At 50.7% G+C, this 19,606-nt stretch overlaps 2 protein-coding genes across 2 annotated transcripts; one reads left to right on the top strand and one right to left on the bottom strand.

Moving 5' to 3' along the window:
* Nucleotides 1-8,302: 8,302 nt before the first annotated feature.
* Nucleotides 8,303-10,398, bottom strand: LOC147959153 (uncharacterized). The gene has a single exon (XM_087531808.1). It carries the CDS (start codon nucleotides 10,381-10,383, stop codon nucleotides 8,377-8,379), a length of 2,007 nt encoding a protein of 668 aa, XP_087387934.1. The 5' UTR covers nucleotides 10,384-10,398; the 3' UTR covers nucleotides 8,303-8,376.
* A 3,494-nt stretch (nucleotides 10,399-13,892) lies between these two features.
* On the top strand, nucleotides 13,893-18,343 carry LOC125519858 (putative protein phosphatase 2C 66). Its single transcript, XM_048684635.2, has 5 exons — nucleotides 13,893-14,348; nucleotides 16,186-16,566; nucleotides 16,689-16,806; nucleotides 17,006-17,229; nucleotides 17,368-18,343. Exons 1-5 carry the CDS (start codon nucleotides 13,908-13,910, stop codon nucleotides 17,929-17,931), a joined length of 1,728 nt encoding a protein of 575 aa, XP_048540592.2. The 5' UTR covers nucleotides 13,893-13,907; the 3' UTR covers nucleotides 17,932-18,343.
* Nucleotides 18,344-19,606: the final 1,263 nt, after the last annotated feature.

Genomic DNA, 19,606 nt, shown 5'->3' with positions numbered 1-19,606 from the left:
GCCTCGGCCGCGAGTGCTTCTGCAACCATCCATGCTTGGTGCCTTGCCCGGCGGGCATGCCTTGCGTCGGCAACGTGCGACTCCGCCTCCACTGCCATCTGTGCTTGGTGCCTTGCACGACAGGCATGCCTCGTGTCCACATCGTGCTTGTCGTACACCATGCCAGTGTTTACCTCCGACTTGGAGCCCGATCTCACGAGGACGACACACCAACGAATGGTTGCGCCGCCATCCCTGGGTTTGGCGCCAGATGGACCACACCGCGTCAAGCAAGGCAGGTGTACATCGCCTCCCACCACGAACCCCGGCGGATCCAATCACCATTTCTGCGGACGCAATGGATTCCCGCCGGAACGAGTCCGTCCGTGTCCAGGTCCACTCCTCTCGGGAGCGTCAGAGTGCAGCGTAGATGACCATCTCCTCGTCGGAACTACAAGGGATGAGGTCCCAGTCGTCGGATCCGGACATCTTGGAGTCAGTTCCACTGTCATCCATGCCAGAGTTCGTCGGAAAGGAGCATGGGGGCGATCGGGAGTGGAATGGAGTGCGGTTAGGGTTTTCTCCAGAGCGCGGATACGGTTGAATATATGTGGGATTGGGTGAGCCAATGTGGGTCGGATCCGACATGGCAGACAGATCCAGGTGTCCCCATATCCGCCCCACATATGGGCTGGATATGGGGTTGCCGATCGGCCCGGGCGTTTGGACTGCGTTTCTCGCGCCCGGTTGGGTAGCAACTTTATGTCGAGGCAATGATCAGGTAGACTGTCCGGACGTTTGGACTGCGTTTCTGGCGTCCGGTTGGGTAGCAACTTTATGTCAAGACAATGATAAGGTAGACTGTCCGGACATTTGGACTGCGTTTCATGCATCCAGTCGGGTGGTAATTTTAGGTCCAGACAATGACCAAGCGCGGATATGGGACGTCAGGTTGTAGATGCTCTCAGACACCAATATATATATATATATATATATATATATATATATATATATATATATATATATATATATTAGAGCATCTCCAACAGACGCGCTATCTTAGCCCCACGCTGAAAAAATAGTTTTTTTTTGCGCGCGAGAGGCCGTAACGGGCGCTCCAGCAACTGCGCAATAATCGCGCGCGTGGTATAATGGGTTCAGCGCGCGGAGGAAAATGGCATCGCGCGCCGCTTATTTCATGCACCCGCTCCTGCGCGCTGGACATTCGGGCGCAAGCGACCAACTGCAGCCAACCTCTCCGGCGGCTCCGCCCCACGCCGCCGCCGACGAAATTCGACCGATGGAAGGACGCGCCGACACCCCCCAACCCCTGCCTACACCCGCGACCCCTCCGCTGCTGCCGCCACCACCACAAACCCTAGCGCGGGGTTGAGCTTCTGCTTCGCCGCCAGCGACCCTCCTCCAAGCACCGGTCTCGCGCGCGGCCTTTTCATGGCGCCACTAACGACCTCGCGGGGTGGCGACGCACCACCGCTCGCCGTGAAGCCACGGGCCCCGTCTCCAAGCACCCGAATGCGGCGGCGGGGAAGGTGTCCGGAAAGAAGAACAAGGCGGGTGGCTCTTCTAGGCTGCCGAAGAAGAAGCTTGCAGGGCGTCCGGCCACGCCTCCACCGACCGAAGCGCCGGAGAGCTCGCAATTTGTTGCACCGGCGGCCGATGCGCACAAGGTGTTTGATGAAATGCCCGCAAGATGTGATTTTTCCCCACCCCTTTTTTGTTGGTGTTTTTTTACATAAGTGTATACATATGGATAGCTTAGTTTTTCTTCTACATACTTTGTAGTTTCAATGATGACACATATATGTCAACTATGGGTGTTGGCTCCAATAATTCTCATTGGTCTCAAACTAACGAAGTGCATGAAGATGATCATGAGTTTGAGGTGGACGAGGATGGTGAGGGTATCGTCGATGCACCGAAAGGAAGAGCGGGCAACTACACCATGAACGAAGACATCGTGCTATGCAATACATGGTTGCATGTGTCTATGGATGCCAACATTGGAGGGGACCAAAGTAGAGATACATATTGGGTCCGGATGAAGGAGCACTTTGATATACACAACAAGAGTGGAATTGACCGCACCGTTAGATCTCTTCGCCCCCGGTGGTCGACAATCAACAAAGATTGTTAAAGGTGGGCGGCGACACTTAAGGCGGTTGACACGATAAACCCAAGTGGCACTGATGATAGAGATAGGGTAAGTGTCATTTCTTTATGTTCCTTGCATGTTCATGCTTCTTCTTTGGTGTTTCAAGTGCTAACTTGTTCTTTTGTTTGTAGCTCACTATTGCACAAAACTTATTTCAAGGAGAAGAGAAGAAGACCAAGAAAGGGAAGGTCAAGAAAGGAAGACCATTTGTGTTGCCCCATTGTTATAATGTGTTGAAAGATGAAGAGAAATGGAAGCCCGTGATGACCAAGAGGAGAGCAAGAAAAGCAAGGCAACTATTGATTTGGATGATGATGAGAAGGAGGAGGTATCAAATGATGAGAAGAAGAAGAAGAAGAAGAAGAAGGGAGGAGATGATGATTTAAAGAATGCTATGGAAGCTACAGTGAAGGCACGAAAGGAAGCAAACGAGGTGAGGATGATGGCAAGAAGCCAAGATGCGGCGGCCGAGGAGAGGAGGTTGGCAGCCGAGGAGAGGGGGGTCGCGGTCGAAGAGATGAAGGTGGCATTGGAGGAGAAGAAATTGGCCATGGAAGAGCGAGCAAGATTATAGGAATGGAAGAAGTACTTGTTCTTCATGGACATATCTACCCTCGATGGTAGGCAAAAGGAGTACGTCAATCTTTCCCGCGATGAAGTCTTGTCCAAAAAAGAGCCGTGTCCATGGGAGGCATGGGAGCTATCATGGGAGGCTTCGGAGCTACCATGGGCGACATGGGAGGCATGGGTGGCTTCGGAGCTACCATGGGAGGCATGAGTGACTTCGGAGCTATCATGGGAGGCATGGGTGGCTTCGGAGCTATCATGGAAAGTATGGAAGGCATGAGTTTTGGGCCTCTCATGAGAGGCATGGGAGCACCTCCGGGTGACATGGGTGGACGCATGGCTTCCGGTGTGCCTCACATGCCTTCGCATGATGCCGTTGGAGATCTTGCGAATACCATCTGAGCTCCCGATGACGATGCGGCGCTTGAAAATGAATAGGAGGAAGAATCATCTTCGAATGAGGAGGAAGAAGAGGAGGATGACGATGTGGCATGATTGTTGATGTGCCATTTGTTTGTGTGAACTTTTATTTGTCATGAACTTGGTTGGGTGATTTTGAACTATGTCGTGCAATTGAACTATGCTATGTTGCTCCAACTCCTATTTTGCATATTTGTTTAATGTTTGAAACATCATCATATTGTCAAAATGAACATGTAATCATATTTGCAAGCGTCCACTGCTCGCGCGCTGGAAATTTAGCGCGCCTGCTGGAGCTGTTCGTGCGACATATTTTACAGCGATTGCTGGAGCCAACGCCTTGCTACGCGCAAAGAAAAAGATTATTTTGATGCTGTAAAAAAAATTAACGCGCTGCGCGCCCGTTGAAGATGCTCTTAGCAGATCACGCAGGGAGTTGGGCTCTCCATTTCCCAGACGAGCTTCTGCCTCTGCATACGTGTTTGACTCCAAGCTCCAACTACCTCCTCCTCCGCTCTCTTCTCCTAACCGCACATCCGCCGTTTAGTTAGTATAGTTAACCTCCGTGAGGACGAGAGCATCCTCTTGTATCTTTCTTGGCCAACAATAACATATCTGATTTCTGTACGGTTGATAGCTGCCACTATTATACTGCACAATGCTATAGATGATGGAGTGTATTAAAACGCATCACTAGTGATGCATTGACAACTCAACCCACCAATTGGTACTAGTACTACTTAATCCCTCTGCTTGACCGTCCAAGTCTGAAATGGGAGCTTATCTGAACGTTGGACCTGGACGCGCCCACAGCTTCCTTCCACACATCGCTTTTCTGACCAAGATTAGTAGCAGCATACGTACTTTGCTGCTGCATTGACTTGGCTTCGCTTCAACCTCCTCATCAGGAGAGCAAATACAATTAAAAATAAAAATATCTTCACGTAAAATAAAGAAAAGCATGGAAAATACCCATGGATACACACAGCTGTGTCACCATCAACCCAACTGAGGTTGCCATCTTGCATCACTGTGCAAGCAAGCATAGCTCAGCGACAGGAACACTCAGGCTGATCCAGTTCCCTTTGCCTGCGCTAATCCGGACAGAGAGCAGCCTAATCCCTCCTCTTTCAGGTGCAGACAAAAAGGCCCATGCCAAAAGAGGAGCCCCAACGCACACAGTCGGGGGAGGATCATCACGATCTAGAAACCCAAGAAAAGACATGAAAAGCACTTCGCTTTTCGTTTGGAAGGAGCGACTGACCGGCCGGCTGAAAAAGACGTCTGAAACGACAACCGGGTTTCACCGATGCCTTGCCATCTCCGGTGGTCAGCGGCCCAATGTAAACCTTCAACAAAACTCAAATTTTTTTTTTTGAAACGGAGGCAAAAGATTTACCTCATCTATTAAAGTAGAGGAGAATAGAGTTTTGTAGAGTTACACAAGGCCGAGGTACGGCATGACAATTACTCGCGAGATACAATTTTCCCTAATTGTTTAGCCCCTGCAGTAACCCATAGGTTGGCCTCATCTATAATAAGCTTGAGAAGGATTGGTGGTGGCGTCTCTTTGTGGCGGAAGACTCTAGCGTTCCTTTCGTTCCAAATTGTCCAGGATACGAGCATGGTAAGGGAGGCCATGGCTCGACGATCCGGAATGCTCGAATTGGTGCGCTTGTCCCACCAAGAGAGGAGGGAATCCTCAATGTGCCAGTCAGAAGGGTCCAGATGCGCAAGCCCATACTTGTCAATGAGCATCCGCCAAAGCCTCAAGGTGAAGCGGCATTTGGCGAATAGGTGGACGCCCGACTCCTGCACCTGCTTACAGAGCGGGCAAAGACCGCAGTTGTCCCAGCCACGTCGCTCTAGCCTGTCGGCGGTCCAAATCCGATCTTGTAAGGCCAGCCAAGAGAAGAATTTGACCTTTGGGGGCGCCCACATTTTCCAGACCATGGAGTCCATGGGGGAAAGCATCAAACCTAGAAATTGTGCCTTGTATGCAGTGGACGCCGAATATGAGCCATCCGAAGAGTGCTTCCAAATGATGTCATCCTCGGAGTGGGTGTCAAGGTGTATGTCATGAATGAGCATCCAGAGGGTGAAAAATTCCCGCACATGCTGGCCAGTGATGGTAATGTCTCGTCTGATCGTAAGCATCCAAGCATTCTCTCTAATAGCCTCTCGCACCTTCCAGTTCTTTCTCCTCGAGGCCTCAAAGACGAGAGGTGCAATGTCCTTCGGCTTGCGGCCAAGCAGCCAGGGGGAGTCCCAAAAAGGCGTTTTGGCCCCATTGCCCATGATAATGGAAGTGGAGGCGTAGAAAAAATCACGGTCCTCCTCGGTGCAAGGGTTGCTCAGGCCGACCCAGAGCTTGGACGGCTCTTTCCATTCAAACCAAAGCCATCTGAGCCTCAAAGCACGAGCAAATTTGTCGGTGTTAAGAACACCCAAACCCCCATAGCTGGTGGGGTGGCAGACCATGTCCCAGTTGACTTTACATTTGGCACCGGTGGTCTTGTCAGAGCCGGACCAAAGAAAAGCTCGCTCAATCTTGTTGAGGTTGTCAAGGGAACCCTGAGGGACAGTGAGTGGTGTGATGGAGTACACAGCCTGAGAGGTGATAACAGAGCGAACAAGGGCCGTGCGCCCAATGGTGGTGATGTTCTGCCCATCCCAGGTGACCAATTTTCCAGTTGCCTTGTCCTGGAGGTATTGGAAGTCAACTTTCTTCAGTCTCCAAACCGAGAGCGGGAGGCCCAAGTATTTGATAGGGAAAAACGCCCTGGTCGCCGGGATGCTGCTGAGAATGCTCACAAGATCAAGGTTGGCGCATCGAATGGGAACGAGAGAGCTTTTGTGGAAGTTGGTGCAAAGGCCCGTGACGTCTCCAAAGCCTTTTAAGATGGTTGCAAGGTTGTCAATATCACTCTTAATTGGCGCCATGAACACAGCGGCGTCATCCGCATAGAGGGAGGTTCTGGCCATTGTACCTCGGCCACGGATCTTATGAATGATTCCCTTGCGCGTAGCCAAGTCGAGGATCTTGTGCAACGGGTCAATTGCGAGGACGAAGAGCAGAGGCGAGATGGGGTCTCCTTGGCGAAAACCATGTCCATGCCTGATGGGGGGGCCAGGCAGGCCGTTGAGGAGGAAGCGCGAGGACGAGGACGAAAGCAATGCCGCAATCCAATTTCTGAATTTATTAGGGAACCCCATGCGTTGCATGAGATCCAAGACATACTCCCATCGGACTGAGTCAAAAGCCTTTTTGATGTCCAGCTTGAATAATAGAGCTGGAGTCTTGCACTTGTGCAGCCGTCGAGCGAAGTTGCGAACATACATGAAATTATCATGAATGCTTCTCTTCTTGATAAATGCACTCTGCGCATTGGAAACCAGAGCATCCATGAGCGGCGCTAGGCGAATGGACAGCACCTTGGCGATGATTTTGGCAACGGCGTGGATAAGACTGATAGGCCTATAATCCGAGATCCCCTCAGCGCCGTCCTTCTTGGGCAATAAGACCACATTGGCAGAGTTTAGCCATTGCAGGGTGTTCGTGCGCAGGGAGTCAAAGCAGTGGATGACTCGCATGAAGTCCACCTTGATGAGGTCCCAACATTTCTTGAAGAAAATGCCGGTGAAGCCGTCTGGGCCGGGAGCTTTGTCCTTGGGCATTTCTTTGATAGCAGCCCAGACCTCCTCCTCAGTGATGACAACGCCAAGAGCGTGGAGGTTGTGATGCTGGATGTCGATCTCATCCCAGTTAAAGTCTACGTTACTATTGGTACCAATCCACCCCATGACCTCGGAGAAGTGGTCGTGGATGATCTTCTCCTTCTGCTCATGCTCAGTCACCCGACTGTGGGCCTGTTTGATGCGGTGAATATGGTTTTTTCTTCTCCTGGCATTGACACGTCGATGGAAAAAATTTGTGTTCGCATCCCCTTCTTTGAGGTTGGCCACCCTCGCACACTGGCTCTTCCTAGATCTCTGAAGGACCGCCAGGCTAATGACTCGTCGTTTAAGTCTAGCCCGAAGGTCGGACTCGACGGGGGAGAGGAGACGCGTCTCTTGAGCAATGTCCAACCAAAGGATGACCAACAGAGCCGCATGGAGTTGGACGTTGGCCTTCGAGAACATTTTTCTACTCCATTCCGAAAGGCGGAGGGCGATTTTTCTGAGCTTATGATGAAGGACTTGATAGGGCTCCGAGTGGGGTACGTGCTCATTCCAGGCCGTTTGGATCACCTCAGCGAACCCAGGCAAGGAGACCCAAATGTTTTCAAATTTAAAGGAGCGGGGACGTCTGGGTCCTTTGTCATCTGCCAGGAGCAGCGGACAGTGGTCCGACAAGGAGGACGAAAGCGCGTGGAGAACGTGGGTGTTGTATGTGGTGTCCCACTCTGCATTGCAGAAGGAGTCTAGCTTGCACATGGTTGGATTGGATCGCTCGTTACTCCAGGTGAAGCGCCTGTTCTGAAGATGGATTTCCTTAAGCTCACAAGACTCAGCGTCGCACGGAAGCGGTTGATCCTACTTGTGTTCATGTTTCTCTTATTTTTGTCCCTAGCACGATAAATTTGATTGAAGTCGCCTGAGGCCAACCAGGCGACTCCCAGCAGCGGCTTGTGGCTAAGGAGCTCCGCAAAAAAGGCATCCTTGCGCGCCGAGTCGGTGGGACCATACACCGAAGTGGTTTTGAATGTAGCTCCAGTATCCCGGATGCGTACCATGGCCGACAGACAATAAGAAGATGTGGCAATGTCAGAGACCTCCAGGAGGCCTTGATCCCAAAGTAGGAGGATACCACCACGGGTCCCCTCAGCCGGCCGCTGTGCGAAGCCATGAAGCCTATTTCCGCCAATGGAAGCCGCAATGAACATGTCGATGGAGCTGAGCTTTGTTTGTTGGAGGCAGACAAGGTGACATGAGGTGCCCTCGATTGTTGCCTTAACAGTAGCCCTGCGGTCTGGGCAATTTAGTCCTGTTACGTTCCATCTCAGAGTGTTGATAGGTTGCTCATGCATGGGAAACATAGAGATTCTCAGGGTACAATCTGATAGCAGAATACAACTTGGGGTTGAAGCAACTAAGGCAAGGCAAAAAGCCAGTACTGCTAACAAGTAGCAAGTTCCATGCTACACACGGCAAGGACCCCTTACAGGAAATGCAATATAAAAGCACTAACATTGGAAAACTAGACAACCCTACAGAGGCACTACAAGCAATATTCTTCAAACTGTAGCCTCTTGCTCTCCCGTACCAGCAGCAGTAGGTTCCATTGTCGACTCTCCTCCATGCCCAATGAGGACGTCTTCTACTGCGTTGACAGCGCCATTGTCCAGCTGGAAGAAATCACGCATGGCCACAATTATCTCTGGGGTCAGTTGCTCTTTAAATTTCAGCGAGAAAGCAGCAAGGGTGGCTTCAGTAACATCTTCTCCATCTCTAGTGATGCCCAGGCTCCGGCATACCAGCCGTTCGGCCATTTTAGCCGCGGGCACAGCCTCGGGACGGACGGATGGGCGCCGCACACGCTGAAGCGAGATGCCCCCAGAGCTGTTGCAAATCTTCAGCCCAGCCATCATCTTCCGGCGAGTACGCAGGTTCCTAGGAGGAGATACAGCGGGTGGAGGCTGCGGGCTGCACAGCGAGTAGGCCCGCTCCAGCAGCGCCGGCTCGCGCACAACAAACAACTGTGAAGGCAGCACAACAGCAGCATCCTGGACAGGGGCAGTAGCATCTTGGATAGGGGCGATCAAAGCAGCAAGCCCAGCCGGCAGAGTATCATCAGCATGCCTAGAACGGGCTCTTGGCGGAGTAGGCGTGCGCTGGAGCTCTCCAACGCCAGGAAGAGGCGGAGTCGGGGAGCGTTCAAACCCCGGAGGCCGCGTCGGCGAGATGGAGATCAACGGGCGCATCATGGCCGTCGGCGAGCACAGCTCGATGAGGGCGGGGCTTCGCTCCTGAAGGGCCATCCTCGCAGCTCGGGCCGAGTCCCGCTTGGAAGTAGGGGAGGGCCAGAGGACCGACGTCGGGGAGCGAGGCGGGGAAGTGGGCGGAGTGCGCGCCTCCTGGGAGAGGCGCCTGGTCGCAGCTGGCCGCCTTTGCCTAGAGGGGCTCCGACCACGCCCATCATCTTGAGGGGCCGGAGTTGCTTGGACAATTGGTAGCAGCTCCATGGCAATGGCCTCCGGGGCACTGGCAGAGCCAGAACCCAGCAGCAGGGCAGCATCAGCGGCCGGATCGGCGAGGGCAGCCTGACGGCGCCCGTCCCGGCCAGACCCGCCATGGCGATCCTCTCGGACATCTCTGCCATACCCACGCTGCTCATCACGAGGAGCACGAGAGAGGCTACGTCTGAGTCGAGCACCCAAGCTTTGGCCGCTCCTGGGAGCGTCCCGCCCGCTTCGTCCGCGGCGATCATCGCAATCGTCATCACGGTCCCGGCCATCACCATCATCTCTATCCCTGCGGTCATGCCGCACGGGGTGAGAGATTTTCTCACGCCTGTCCCTCATGTGCTTCTCGCCGTCGATGATGTTGTACAGCCAAGGGTTTGGCTTGGAGACGATGTTGCCAGAGGAGGGGTCCTCGTGGATGTCGAGATGCACCAGAATGCGGTGCTCCAAGCCTTTTCGGCCATACACCGGCGCACCTCCGTTGCGGGCGGGAAGAGTGATCCAGCTCACCCTCGGCACCTTGCTTGGGCACGTCGTCCATGCCCAGAGCCCCAGGACCTTCGTTTGGGTCTTCAACTGAGAAGCAGGCTCGATGTAGTCAATGGAGCACCCGGAGCCGATGGCCTTGGCGACGGCTTGCTCCTCCCAAGCGTAGAGGGGAAGGCCTTCGAGGCAGAGCCGGACATGGTGCCGCATGTACACATGCTCGGCGTGCGCCTCGAGCCGCCAGGCGCGGAGCTGAAGCTTGGTGTCGCCGAATGCCAGCTCGCGGCGGGAGACGGCAAGCTCGGCGTGGTGTCGGTGGATGAAACGCACGAGAAACTTCTCGGGGTGATGCAGCACCACGACGACGTCCGGCTGGAGAGCTCCAATCTTGTCGGCGATGAAGGCCGCCATCTCGGTGGTGGACGCCTGGCGGTCGCGGTCGAACCAGGCGACGACGGTGTTGGATTCCAGCAGGGCGATTTCCAACAGCATGGACGGCGTGTTGTGCACCACGGCGAAGACCTCCGGGCGGGTGGAGTGGTCACCCGACCAAGAGCCAGCAGAGGAGCCCATCGCAGCTTGGGGACGGGGCGGCTGGGCCGTCGGCAGCGACACACGCGGCGGTGGGGGGAGCGCAGCTTGGGGAGGACGAGGCGAGGTCGTCGGCAGCGGCGAGGACGACGTCGGGGGAGGCGCCTTGCGCAGCTTGGCAGCACCTGGACGCAGATGAGGCCGAGGAGTGTGGGTGCAGAAGCGCGCTTTGTGGCCCGAACGAAAGCACCGTCTGCAGACCACAGGGTCTCGACAGTCAATGGCGCGATGTCGAGAGCAAAGGCAGTTGAAGTAGTGGCCTCTTAACCACTCGGGCGGAGGGGGGCGTGCAGTGAATGCGGCGTGCTTGGCCGGCGGGCGTGGCCGACGGGATGTGACCTCTACCCAGGGCATGGCCGTCGCCTCGGCCTCAAGCCCCGCGGCCGCCGCGCCGTGCGGGATTGAATGCCCGTCGCACGCCCTGGACGCCAAGCCTTGGAAGCAAGCCAGCCATCTCGCACCATTAGTCGCCATAAATGTCGCAGCAGCACGGCCCGCATTGAAGGTGGCAGGTGGGGCGGCAAGCGAAGCCGGGGCGGGCTCGGAGCCGGAGGAGCCGCCCATGCCCACGCCAGCGCCAGCAGGGCACCCAGGCGGGGGAGGCGGCAGCGCCCCAGAGACCAGATCTCGATCCGCATCGAAAAGGGGCGGCTGCGCCGCGGGCTGCTGCATCGAGGAGTGAGACTCCCAACGCAGCTGCGGGGGCGGGTGGAGGATGCTTGCCAGCAGCGATAGCGGCGGGGCTGGGACAGTGGCCGACGCCGCCGGAGCGAACGCCGCCGGTTTGGCTGGTGGGGCTACGGGGACGGGGTTGGGGTTGGGTGCGGGCATGGCAAGGATTATTGCTGTCTCAAAGAAGAGAAACACAAAACTCAAATTTGACGAACGGTCTTCCTTCTGATCCACCGAGAACAGAACACACATCGCTGGTCTGCGGAAAGGACACGTATATCATGTGGCGTGTTGGAAGCGAGCGCTGTCGAATGGATCTGCCCATTGACAGTTTATGTTTATATATGTATAGCACGTCGGATTTTAAGATTCTTTTGGCACCTGCAAATAAGAAATACAAACGCTTTTTGTACCGTTGTGCCCGTCAATGTGCCGAGAAGACAGACCCACATGCTTGTTGGTGTGCCCTCGCTCCGATCCATAGTGTGGGGTGTGCCGATACCAGCAGCAGTACTTGGATTTGCTCTTCCTTACCACGATGGCCAGCAGTTTTTTTTAAGAAAAAAAGGATGACCTTCCGGTCTATGCATCTAGGAGATACATGCAACTATTTTATTGATTATTTTCAAGGATCTTACAAAATAGAATAACAATGTGTCTGAATCCGTCATCTTGGCAACATCTGCCGCTACTCCTATCCAAATGATGAAGGGGTGCAAGCTAGGCCACGTATCCAGACCTCTCACCTAAGCCTAACATCTAAAGCCGGAGGCCCTGACCGAGCCAACTGCCAGGTCCGGGGCTCAAACCGGTCTGACGCACTCACATGTGTCGTCGCCGCCATCTTCCACTGGTCCATCTTCAGAACAGATTGATGTGACAACCTTGGCAGGTCCTCCACCATCGACGCCGCCATGACGTCAAACGACGACCTCCACCTACGCGAGCCTTCGTCCTCCGCAATTGACGCCACTGCGACGCCAGACGACGACCTCTACCTACGCAAGTCCAACTCCAAGCAACAGACGTAAATCCATGCTAGGATAGGGCCACACCACCGCCGTCGCCCACCACCCACAAGCGATACCCAACCCCAAGGTTCCCAAAGCGGCGCCTTCAAGAAGGGGACGACGCCGTGAGCGCCGCCGCCGCCCAACAAAGTTAGTGCTTTCGCACGGGAGACCTAAGGAAAGGGGAAGTGAGGAGATCAGTCCATACCGACGCCTCCAAGGAGGAAAACGGCGCCTCGGCACGGCCGCTCATGGCCGGCCAAGGATTTCGCCCGAACTAGATCCCCGCCACCGGCAGCGTCTCCTGTACAGAACCAACGACCAAGAGGAAGCACGGTCCGACCAGGCTGGCCCGCACGCCGAACAGGGGAGGAGGGGAGGCGCCAGATCGCGCGCACTGACCGCCGCAGGCCGCCAAACACCACCGGATCTCGCCACCCGCGCGACCGGGACGCCAGATCCACCGCCTGCATGGCTGCTAGCCGCTCGTGCCTTGCCAATGGAGCTGCCGTCTCCAGATCTGGGGTTCCCCACGCAAAGGCAGGGCAACCGAGGCCCCGCCGCCACCATCCTTGGCGCCCTGGGCTTGCCCGGCGGCTGCCTCAGGCGGCGGCGAGGAAGGGAAAAGGGGGGGGGGTGAGGAGGAGGGGCGGCTAGGGTTGGGAAGAGGGGCGGCCCTGTTGGATGCGCAGATGCAGATAGTAGACAAAGGCAGGATCGATGGCCAGCAGCACTTGTACTTGGATTTGCTCTTCATAATCTCCTCATTTTCACTTACCAACATACACCCAATTCAAACTTAGAAAATGAGGAAATTATGAAGAACTGTATTTCCTCAAATGCATGAACAATGTATGTTTTCTAAGGTGTACTGGTATCGGGATGGTATTAATATATTCCCTTTCATATAAAAATATAACTACATTCCATGGTATAACTCGAGTCGGTGTCCTTTGCTGTTCGGAGCTGTTCGAGTCGAGGCACGACTCCCTGCTCATGCGAGCATGGTCTTCACTTGCGTAGCACCTCACGGTCAAGACCACGGTGTGCATGTAACTGTTGAGATCGTGGAAAAATGGTGACAACATCACAAGATGACTTTGATTTGATGGTGCTTCTCAAGCATTGGTATCGAGCTTTGACGTGAAAACCCAAGGTTTGGCCTTCGGTGGTAGGATCTGATGGCGATGACATTTGATAGTTGTTCCTTTATGGAAGACATTGCTCTTGGAGAATTTCTTCTCATTGTATAGAATGATGTTAAGAGATGAGTGTGGATATGGTTGATGTTGTCGATTATCTTTTTTTTTGACTCCACCAAGGTGTACCTTCGGTTTGTTAGACTTTGCTAGTCGTCGGTGTGTTTTTTATGAATGTTGATGTTGGCTACGTGCATTTTACCTATACAGAGGCCGAATGTGTCCTCATTGCGTTTGTATCCCTTAATCCCGCATTTAAGCTAATAAAAATTTCTTTATCATCTTTAATAAAAAGCCCATAGGAATGCACAAAATTACCACAACAATCTTTCATTGACACATATATCCATTATAAATCTATATTCATTGACACAAAGACACATCACTATAGAAGCCTAGACAAAGTATTTTAACATAACTTGGAGATGATTTTATCTTGGAGTAAAATTCTCCCCATCCTAGGATTCCTTCACCCAAAAGGTGGAACACCATGGCTCCTACATGCTAAACATAATCCTTGTACTACTCCCAACCTAACCCCACTTACTATAAAAAAACAACAATTTTTAACCTTTTGTTTAGCCCAAATCTCCAAGCAGTAAGAAGGCCATACAATACAAACCAAATGATGCAAAAAGGGAAGCTCAAGCCTACAAGACGAGGAAACATCAGGCATCAAAACCCTACAACCACCATAGCATTAGCACAGCGCCGCGCAGCAGTTACTGCCGCCCCTAACTCTGTGCTCCGCCGTGTTGCCCCGCTCCCATTGGCCGCCATGGGCTCCTGCCTCTCCACCCAGCCCGGCGACGAGCCGGCCTGGCCGCTGCGGTGGCGCAAGAGGTCCCATGGCGAGCGGGAGGGCACGGCCGCCGCCGGCGCCTTCTTCTCCGGCGGCGGCGCGGGTGGAGGCGGCAAGAAGCTCCCCGGCGAGGGCGAGATGACCGAGGAGGAGCTCGCGCGGGTCCCCGGAAGGACGTGCGCCAACGGGGCGAGCGCCGCGGCGTGCCTCCACACGCAGCAGGGGCGGAAGGGCACCAACCAGGACGCCATGGTCGTCTGGGAGGTAAGCTGCCGGCACCTAGCAACCGCTATATTTTTCCTTGCTTGGTGGTTTGTTCCGGTGGATTCGGAGTCCCGATCGGCGGCGGCGGCGCTCGGTCCACGGCCGATTCTTGGTTCAAACCGCGGCCTTTCTAAGTCAACCGCTGGCGTTTACTCTGGGAAGTCTTCCTTAGGCGCTTCCTGTTAATCACTTGGTTTGTGCCTGGATTACTGGTGGATTTGGATTCCAATGTTGTTTGAATCAAGGGGAGATGCGTCTTTGTCCAGCGGAGTGTTTGATTCAAAATGAGAGGGATTTTACTTCAGAACAGTGATTAGTTTAGATTTCTAGTGGGGTTGCAGTTGGGTCATTGTTTAATTTGGTTCTAGAGGATGAAACATTTTTTGCTCTTCTGGATCGATTATTATGAAAACGAGCAGTCTGCTATGTTTTTGTGTGTGCTCCTAACGTTTTTCTGATAATTTCTTTTAAAGTGTTCTCTGGTAGATGGGACATGAGTTGGTTGTGGTATTGAACCACTGTTCTTGCCCTTGGCTTGATTCGAGACTTTGTGCATGGTGCAAGCAAGATCCTTCGCGGATGTTTGTACCTTTCTTTGTTTTGTTCTCTTCTTCGATGTAAAGAACGTTATGTTCTTGTTCCTTTCTTCACATGGATGTGATTGAGGGGTCAAGTGATTGGCTGTGGGGATTGATAGCTGGCTTGCTCTATCTAGGGTCCATCCCCTTCAATTAATCAGTCCAGCTTAAGTACTAGTGCTCCAACCAGTATATTGGTTCCTTAAGCAGTAGGCTCTGTGATAACAACTGGAGTTCAACGTTCCTTTTTTTTATCAATTCCTCAGAAATTAAAATATTATTCCTCAAAAAACAACTGGAGTTCAACTGAAGAGAAGGGCAATATGGGCTATTATTATTATTATTATTATTATCAGTTTCTGGAGAACTAGGACTAGCTAAAATGCATGTAGGTATCCAAGAATCACTTCTATGCATGTAGGTATCTAAGAATCATTTCTAAGATGGATGAAGGGTCATGTACTTAAGATGACAGCAAAGAGAGTTTATGCCTGACTGCCTGTAGATTCTCAGAATAGTGCTTTTGATCGCTAATATTCAAAGCAAAAAGGTACCTCCTTTATTGGAGTGGGAGGTACTTGCTTGACAAATTTGTAGTGTTTCTGTTGAAATTGAATTGAATCAGCCTTTAGTTCTATCGACCGCCTTTTATTCCTTCTCCCTGACAGTCTTTTCTCATATCCATCCTTTCTTTGAGATGTAAGTTATACTGGCAGCCAAATTTTATCGTGTTTCCACATTTCATTGTGAGTAATAGAACTTTCTTAATGTAGTAATATTCTCAGAAATTACAGATTGTCATTCCAGTGGTTACGAAACAAGCCTGCTGAATTAATTTAGTCACATGGTAATATGCCCCATGAATTAACCTTGACTAGCTACTGAGTTTTACCCTGGTTTCTTAAGTACTATTTGAAGTATGATTATCTGATTCCTTCCGTAGGTAAATTTCCTACATTTTGTCTCCTCAAAATGCTTTATGCCAGTGAAGTCACGCACTCACTCTACCATATTCTTAATATTTCCTGGTGAAAATATGAGCATAATGATTCCATCAATACAGTTTATTGTAGCTCGGCCCATCTCTTTGATACCTTTTGTGGAATAGCAAGGTCATGGCTGCAGTTACTTGTTAGAAATGAACAATAGTCCCTACTAGCTGATCAGATCACTTGACACTGAGGGAAAAGCTGACACTTATATTGCAGTAAATTGTATTTACATGACAGCTATGTAACACTCCCTTGCTTTCACTGCAGAGTTTCAATTCAAATGATAGTGTCTTCTGTGGCGTGTTTGATGGTCATGGTCCATATGGTCATTTTGTCGCCAAAAAAGTTAGAGATTCTCTTCCTGTTAAGTTACTCGCACAATGGAAAACTAGTGCTAATGTGGGCACTAGTCCTCATCTAAACGGAAGCATTTCCGGAAGTTTGAACTCCGAAGAAACAGCATCTGCTGTTGATGATGAATGGGGTGAGTCTGCTGATGTTGAAGGGAGTGATATGCTTCCTGAGACATTCCTTCCACTTAAACAGTCTTATTTGAAGGCTTTCAAATTGATGGACAAGGAGCTCAAGATGCATCCTACGATTGATTGCTTTTGCAGTGGTAGCACGGCAGTCACATTGGTCAAACAGGTGATTGATACTTCTAAACATGCCTTAGTGTTCGTAGATAAATTGCTGACTGAAGCTTTTAAAAACAAGTGGTGGAGTATAATTTTGATTGATGGATGAACTGGACATGCCTTATTCTCCAGGGATGGGATCTTGTAGTTGGAAATCTTGGGGACTCGAGAGCAGTAATGGCGACACGGGATGCAGCTAACAATCTAACTGCTGTACAACTCACTGTTGATTTGAAGCCTAACCTTCCCAGTATGTTCATTTCTCTCCTTTAATATTTTAATTGTTTTTTTCGATTTCAGTATTTTCGTGTGGTTACCATACTCTTCCCATTCTCCCTGTAAATGCCTTGATCAAACTATCATTTAATATAGTGGCTATTGCTAATTATCCAGATTGATCACTTTGTTTTTGTTTTTTTAATAATTATTCTTCATTTCTTTTTCTACAGAGGAAGCTGAGAGGATCCAGCAATGCAGAGGAAGGGTTTTTGCTCTTCAAGATGAGCCAGAAGTTTCAAGGGTATGGTTGCCGAATAATGATTCTCCTGGACTGGCAATGGCAAGAGCTTTTGGAGACTTCTGCCTTAAAGATTATGGCTTAATATCTGTTCCACAGATATCATATCGCCGTCTTACTGAAAAGGATGAGTTTATAATACTAGCCACTGATGGGGTATGCTTCTTAGCGTTTTACTAACAATGGTCCTTCAAATTAGAAATTTCATATGTTCAGGCATAAAGCTTTTACATCCTTCACCAGCTTCAGTCCTGTTATATGTTATTATATTCAGAAAAAACTCAATTGCTGCAGGTTTGGGACGTTCTTTCAAACAAGGAGGCTATTGATATTGTGGCTGCAGCTCCATCTCGAGCAACTGCTTCCAGGGCTCTCGTTGATTGTGCTGTCAGATCTTGGAGATTGAAGTTCCCAACATCCAAGAGTGATGACTGCGCTGCTGTCTGCCTGTTCTTGGACCACGAAAAGTCACCTACTCTGGTTGAAGAGAGTGAAGCCAAGAATGAAAAGGCAGAACCTGCCAAGGATGCTTTAATCTCAGATGCCGGTGATAAAATCAATGAAGACATTGCAGATGTGAATGAACACATCTCCAGGGAAGAGCATATCCCTGAGCCCACATTGGAACACTCATCCACGCTAAGAAATGTTGATGAGATTATGCCGGTGGACGAACCTCCTGTATCAAAGGAACCTGAAAGGTGCGGGTCTGCCCGCAGCCTGGCTGACTGCATATCGACAAACGAGGAGGAGGAATGGTCTGCGCTCGAAGGCGTGACACGGGTAAATTCCCTCTTGAACCTTCCAAGAAAACTCTCAGGTGACAAGAAATCTACCAGCTGGAAGAAGCGACGCTGAGCTAACATTATGAAAAAAAAACCATCTGCTCTGATGAAAGTCAGGCAGGGTGCTCGCAGTGGCGCATCACAGCCGATACCAGCATTTTTCAGCCGAGTGCGTGCAAATTCTTCGGCCGATTTTTAGGTCCCTGCCCTAGATTGTTTCAGGCTGGCTGGCAGGTGTGTACATTCAAGAAGATTGTTTTTTCTTCTTCCTTGTGGTATTTGTCAGGAGGCATTCCATGCCTGGGCTTCTTTACTTGTATGTGCATATGAAAGTTTTTGTTCTGTGAGAAGCTTTTCTGTAAATCATGTAAGACCTCCTCTCTAATGTCGGGATGTTCGGTTGTAGCTGTACTAGAACAATAACTCAATTCTCTATTTGTAGTAGGCCATATGAATTTTCGCCTCAAGAGTGTAAGCTTCTTTAATCTGTACCGGCTCTTCTCAAGATTATCTCTTTCTTGCCTTTGCATAAGCCTTGAATTTGGCAGGAATTTAGGCTTCTTATCAAATATAGGATGCCAAGAGATTTGGTGCTGATATGTAAACACACTGATATTTCTACATAGTCGCTATAAAGTCATATGTTTACTATAAAGTCATATGTTTAAACATAATAGTTCTTATGGAAATACCAAAGGTGAACATAGTTCGACACGCATCCACAATGTACGGCTGTCGCCAGTGTGTCCAAGACGGTGTGTTCCTCGAAGGCATTCAGGGTGAATGATGCGTCGGCGAGCGAAGTTTTGCAGAAGCTGGTGGTCTTTGGAGGTGTCTGGCGTTGGTCGAGGCGCGGTGTTGTGTTCAGTTAGGACAAGCTCTTCTGCTTTTGTAGTTTTTGTTTGGTCGTTAGTGGTTGTCTCCGGACTTGCTCGGGTGTGGTCGTTGTTCGCAGCGAGTAATAGTCTTCTTGTACTTATAGTTCTGTCTTCTATAAAGCTACGGTACGCCTAGGCGTACTCTCGGTAAAAAAATTCACGCGCATCCACATGAATAGTAAAATTGAAAAACATAATTACTCTCCCAGATTCATACTACTACTTGTCCTGCTTTAGTATAACTTTGTTATTTTAAAAGTTTTTGGGTATCAAACTTGGTTGGCCGTTCAACTCAGGAGTGAAGTTTCGTGAAGGAATGACATACATGGTATTCTTGTGAAGAAAATACAATCAAGGCCTTAAAACAATGCTTTTTCGTAGCTTTCATTTTGACCTTTTATAGCTTTTTTTACTCAGGTCTTACACATGATTCTTTTTTGCGGAAGACATGGATTTGATTGGTGTCATGACATCGAACTTTATTTACAACAATAATCTGACTTGGAGGTTTTGAAAGCCTATGGACAACCCACTCTCAAAGTTGTTGGAGTACCGCGGAGGAAGATAGATCGAGAGGGGCAACCCGCTCTCAAAGTGTTTTTTTTTGTCTGATAAAACTTTTAATCTATTCATCATCAATCATATAGTAAAACGGATACCAGAAATATTAAAAAATTAGTACATTCAAATCAGTAGACCACCTAGCGACGGTTACGACTGCCGTCGTCATCGCCCCTCCCTCACTGGGCCTGGCAAAACTTGTTGTAGTAGACAACCGGGAAATCATGCTGCTAAAGCCCTATAAGACCAACGCATCAGAATAACAACCACCATTGTTGAAGAGAAGTTTAGATCAAAAGTATCAACCTG

This window comes from Triticum urartu, chromosome 7A, assembly GCF_056163025.1.
Source record: "Triticum urartu cultivar PI428250 chromosome 7A, HENAU_Tu73, whole genome shotgun sequence".
Classification (NCBI taxonomy): domain Eukaryota; kingdom Viridiplantae; phylum Streptophyta; class Magnoliopsida; order Poales; family Poaceae; genus Triticum; species Triticum urartu.
The sequence above is the reverse complement of the archived record's forward strand: the minus strand, read 5'-3'. Positions and strand labels throughout refer to the sequence as shown.

Bases quoted from the DNA above. Each gene is read 5' to 3' on its own strand.
- LOC125519858 (XM_048684635.2), top strand. From the start codon at position 13,908: ATGATGCAAAAAGGGAAGCTCAAGCCTACAAGACGAGGAAACATCAGG. The intron at 14,349-16,185 runs GTAAGCTGCCGG...CTTTCACTGCAG, and splicing joins ACGCCATGGTCGTCTGGGAG to AGTTTCAATTCAAATGATAG. The intron at 17,230-17,367 runs GTATGCTTCTTA...CAATTGCTGCAG, and splicing joins TAATACTAGCCACTGATGGG to GTTTGGGACGTTCTTTCAAA.
- LOC147959153 (XM_087531808.1), bottom strand. From the start codon at position 10,383: ATGGGCTCCTCTGCTGGCTCTTGGTCGGGTGACCACTCCACCCGCCCG.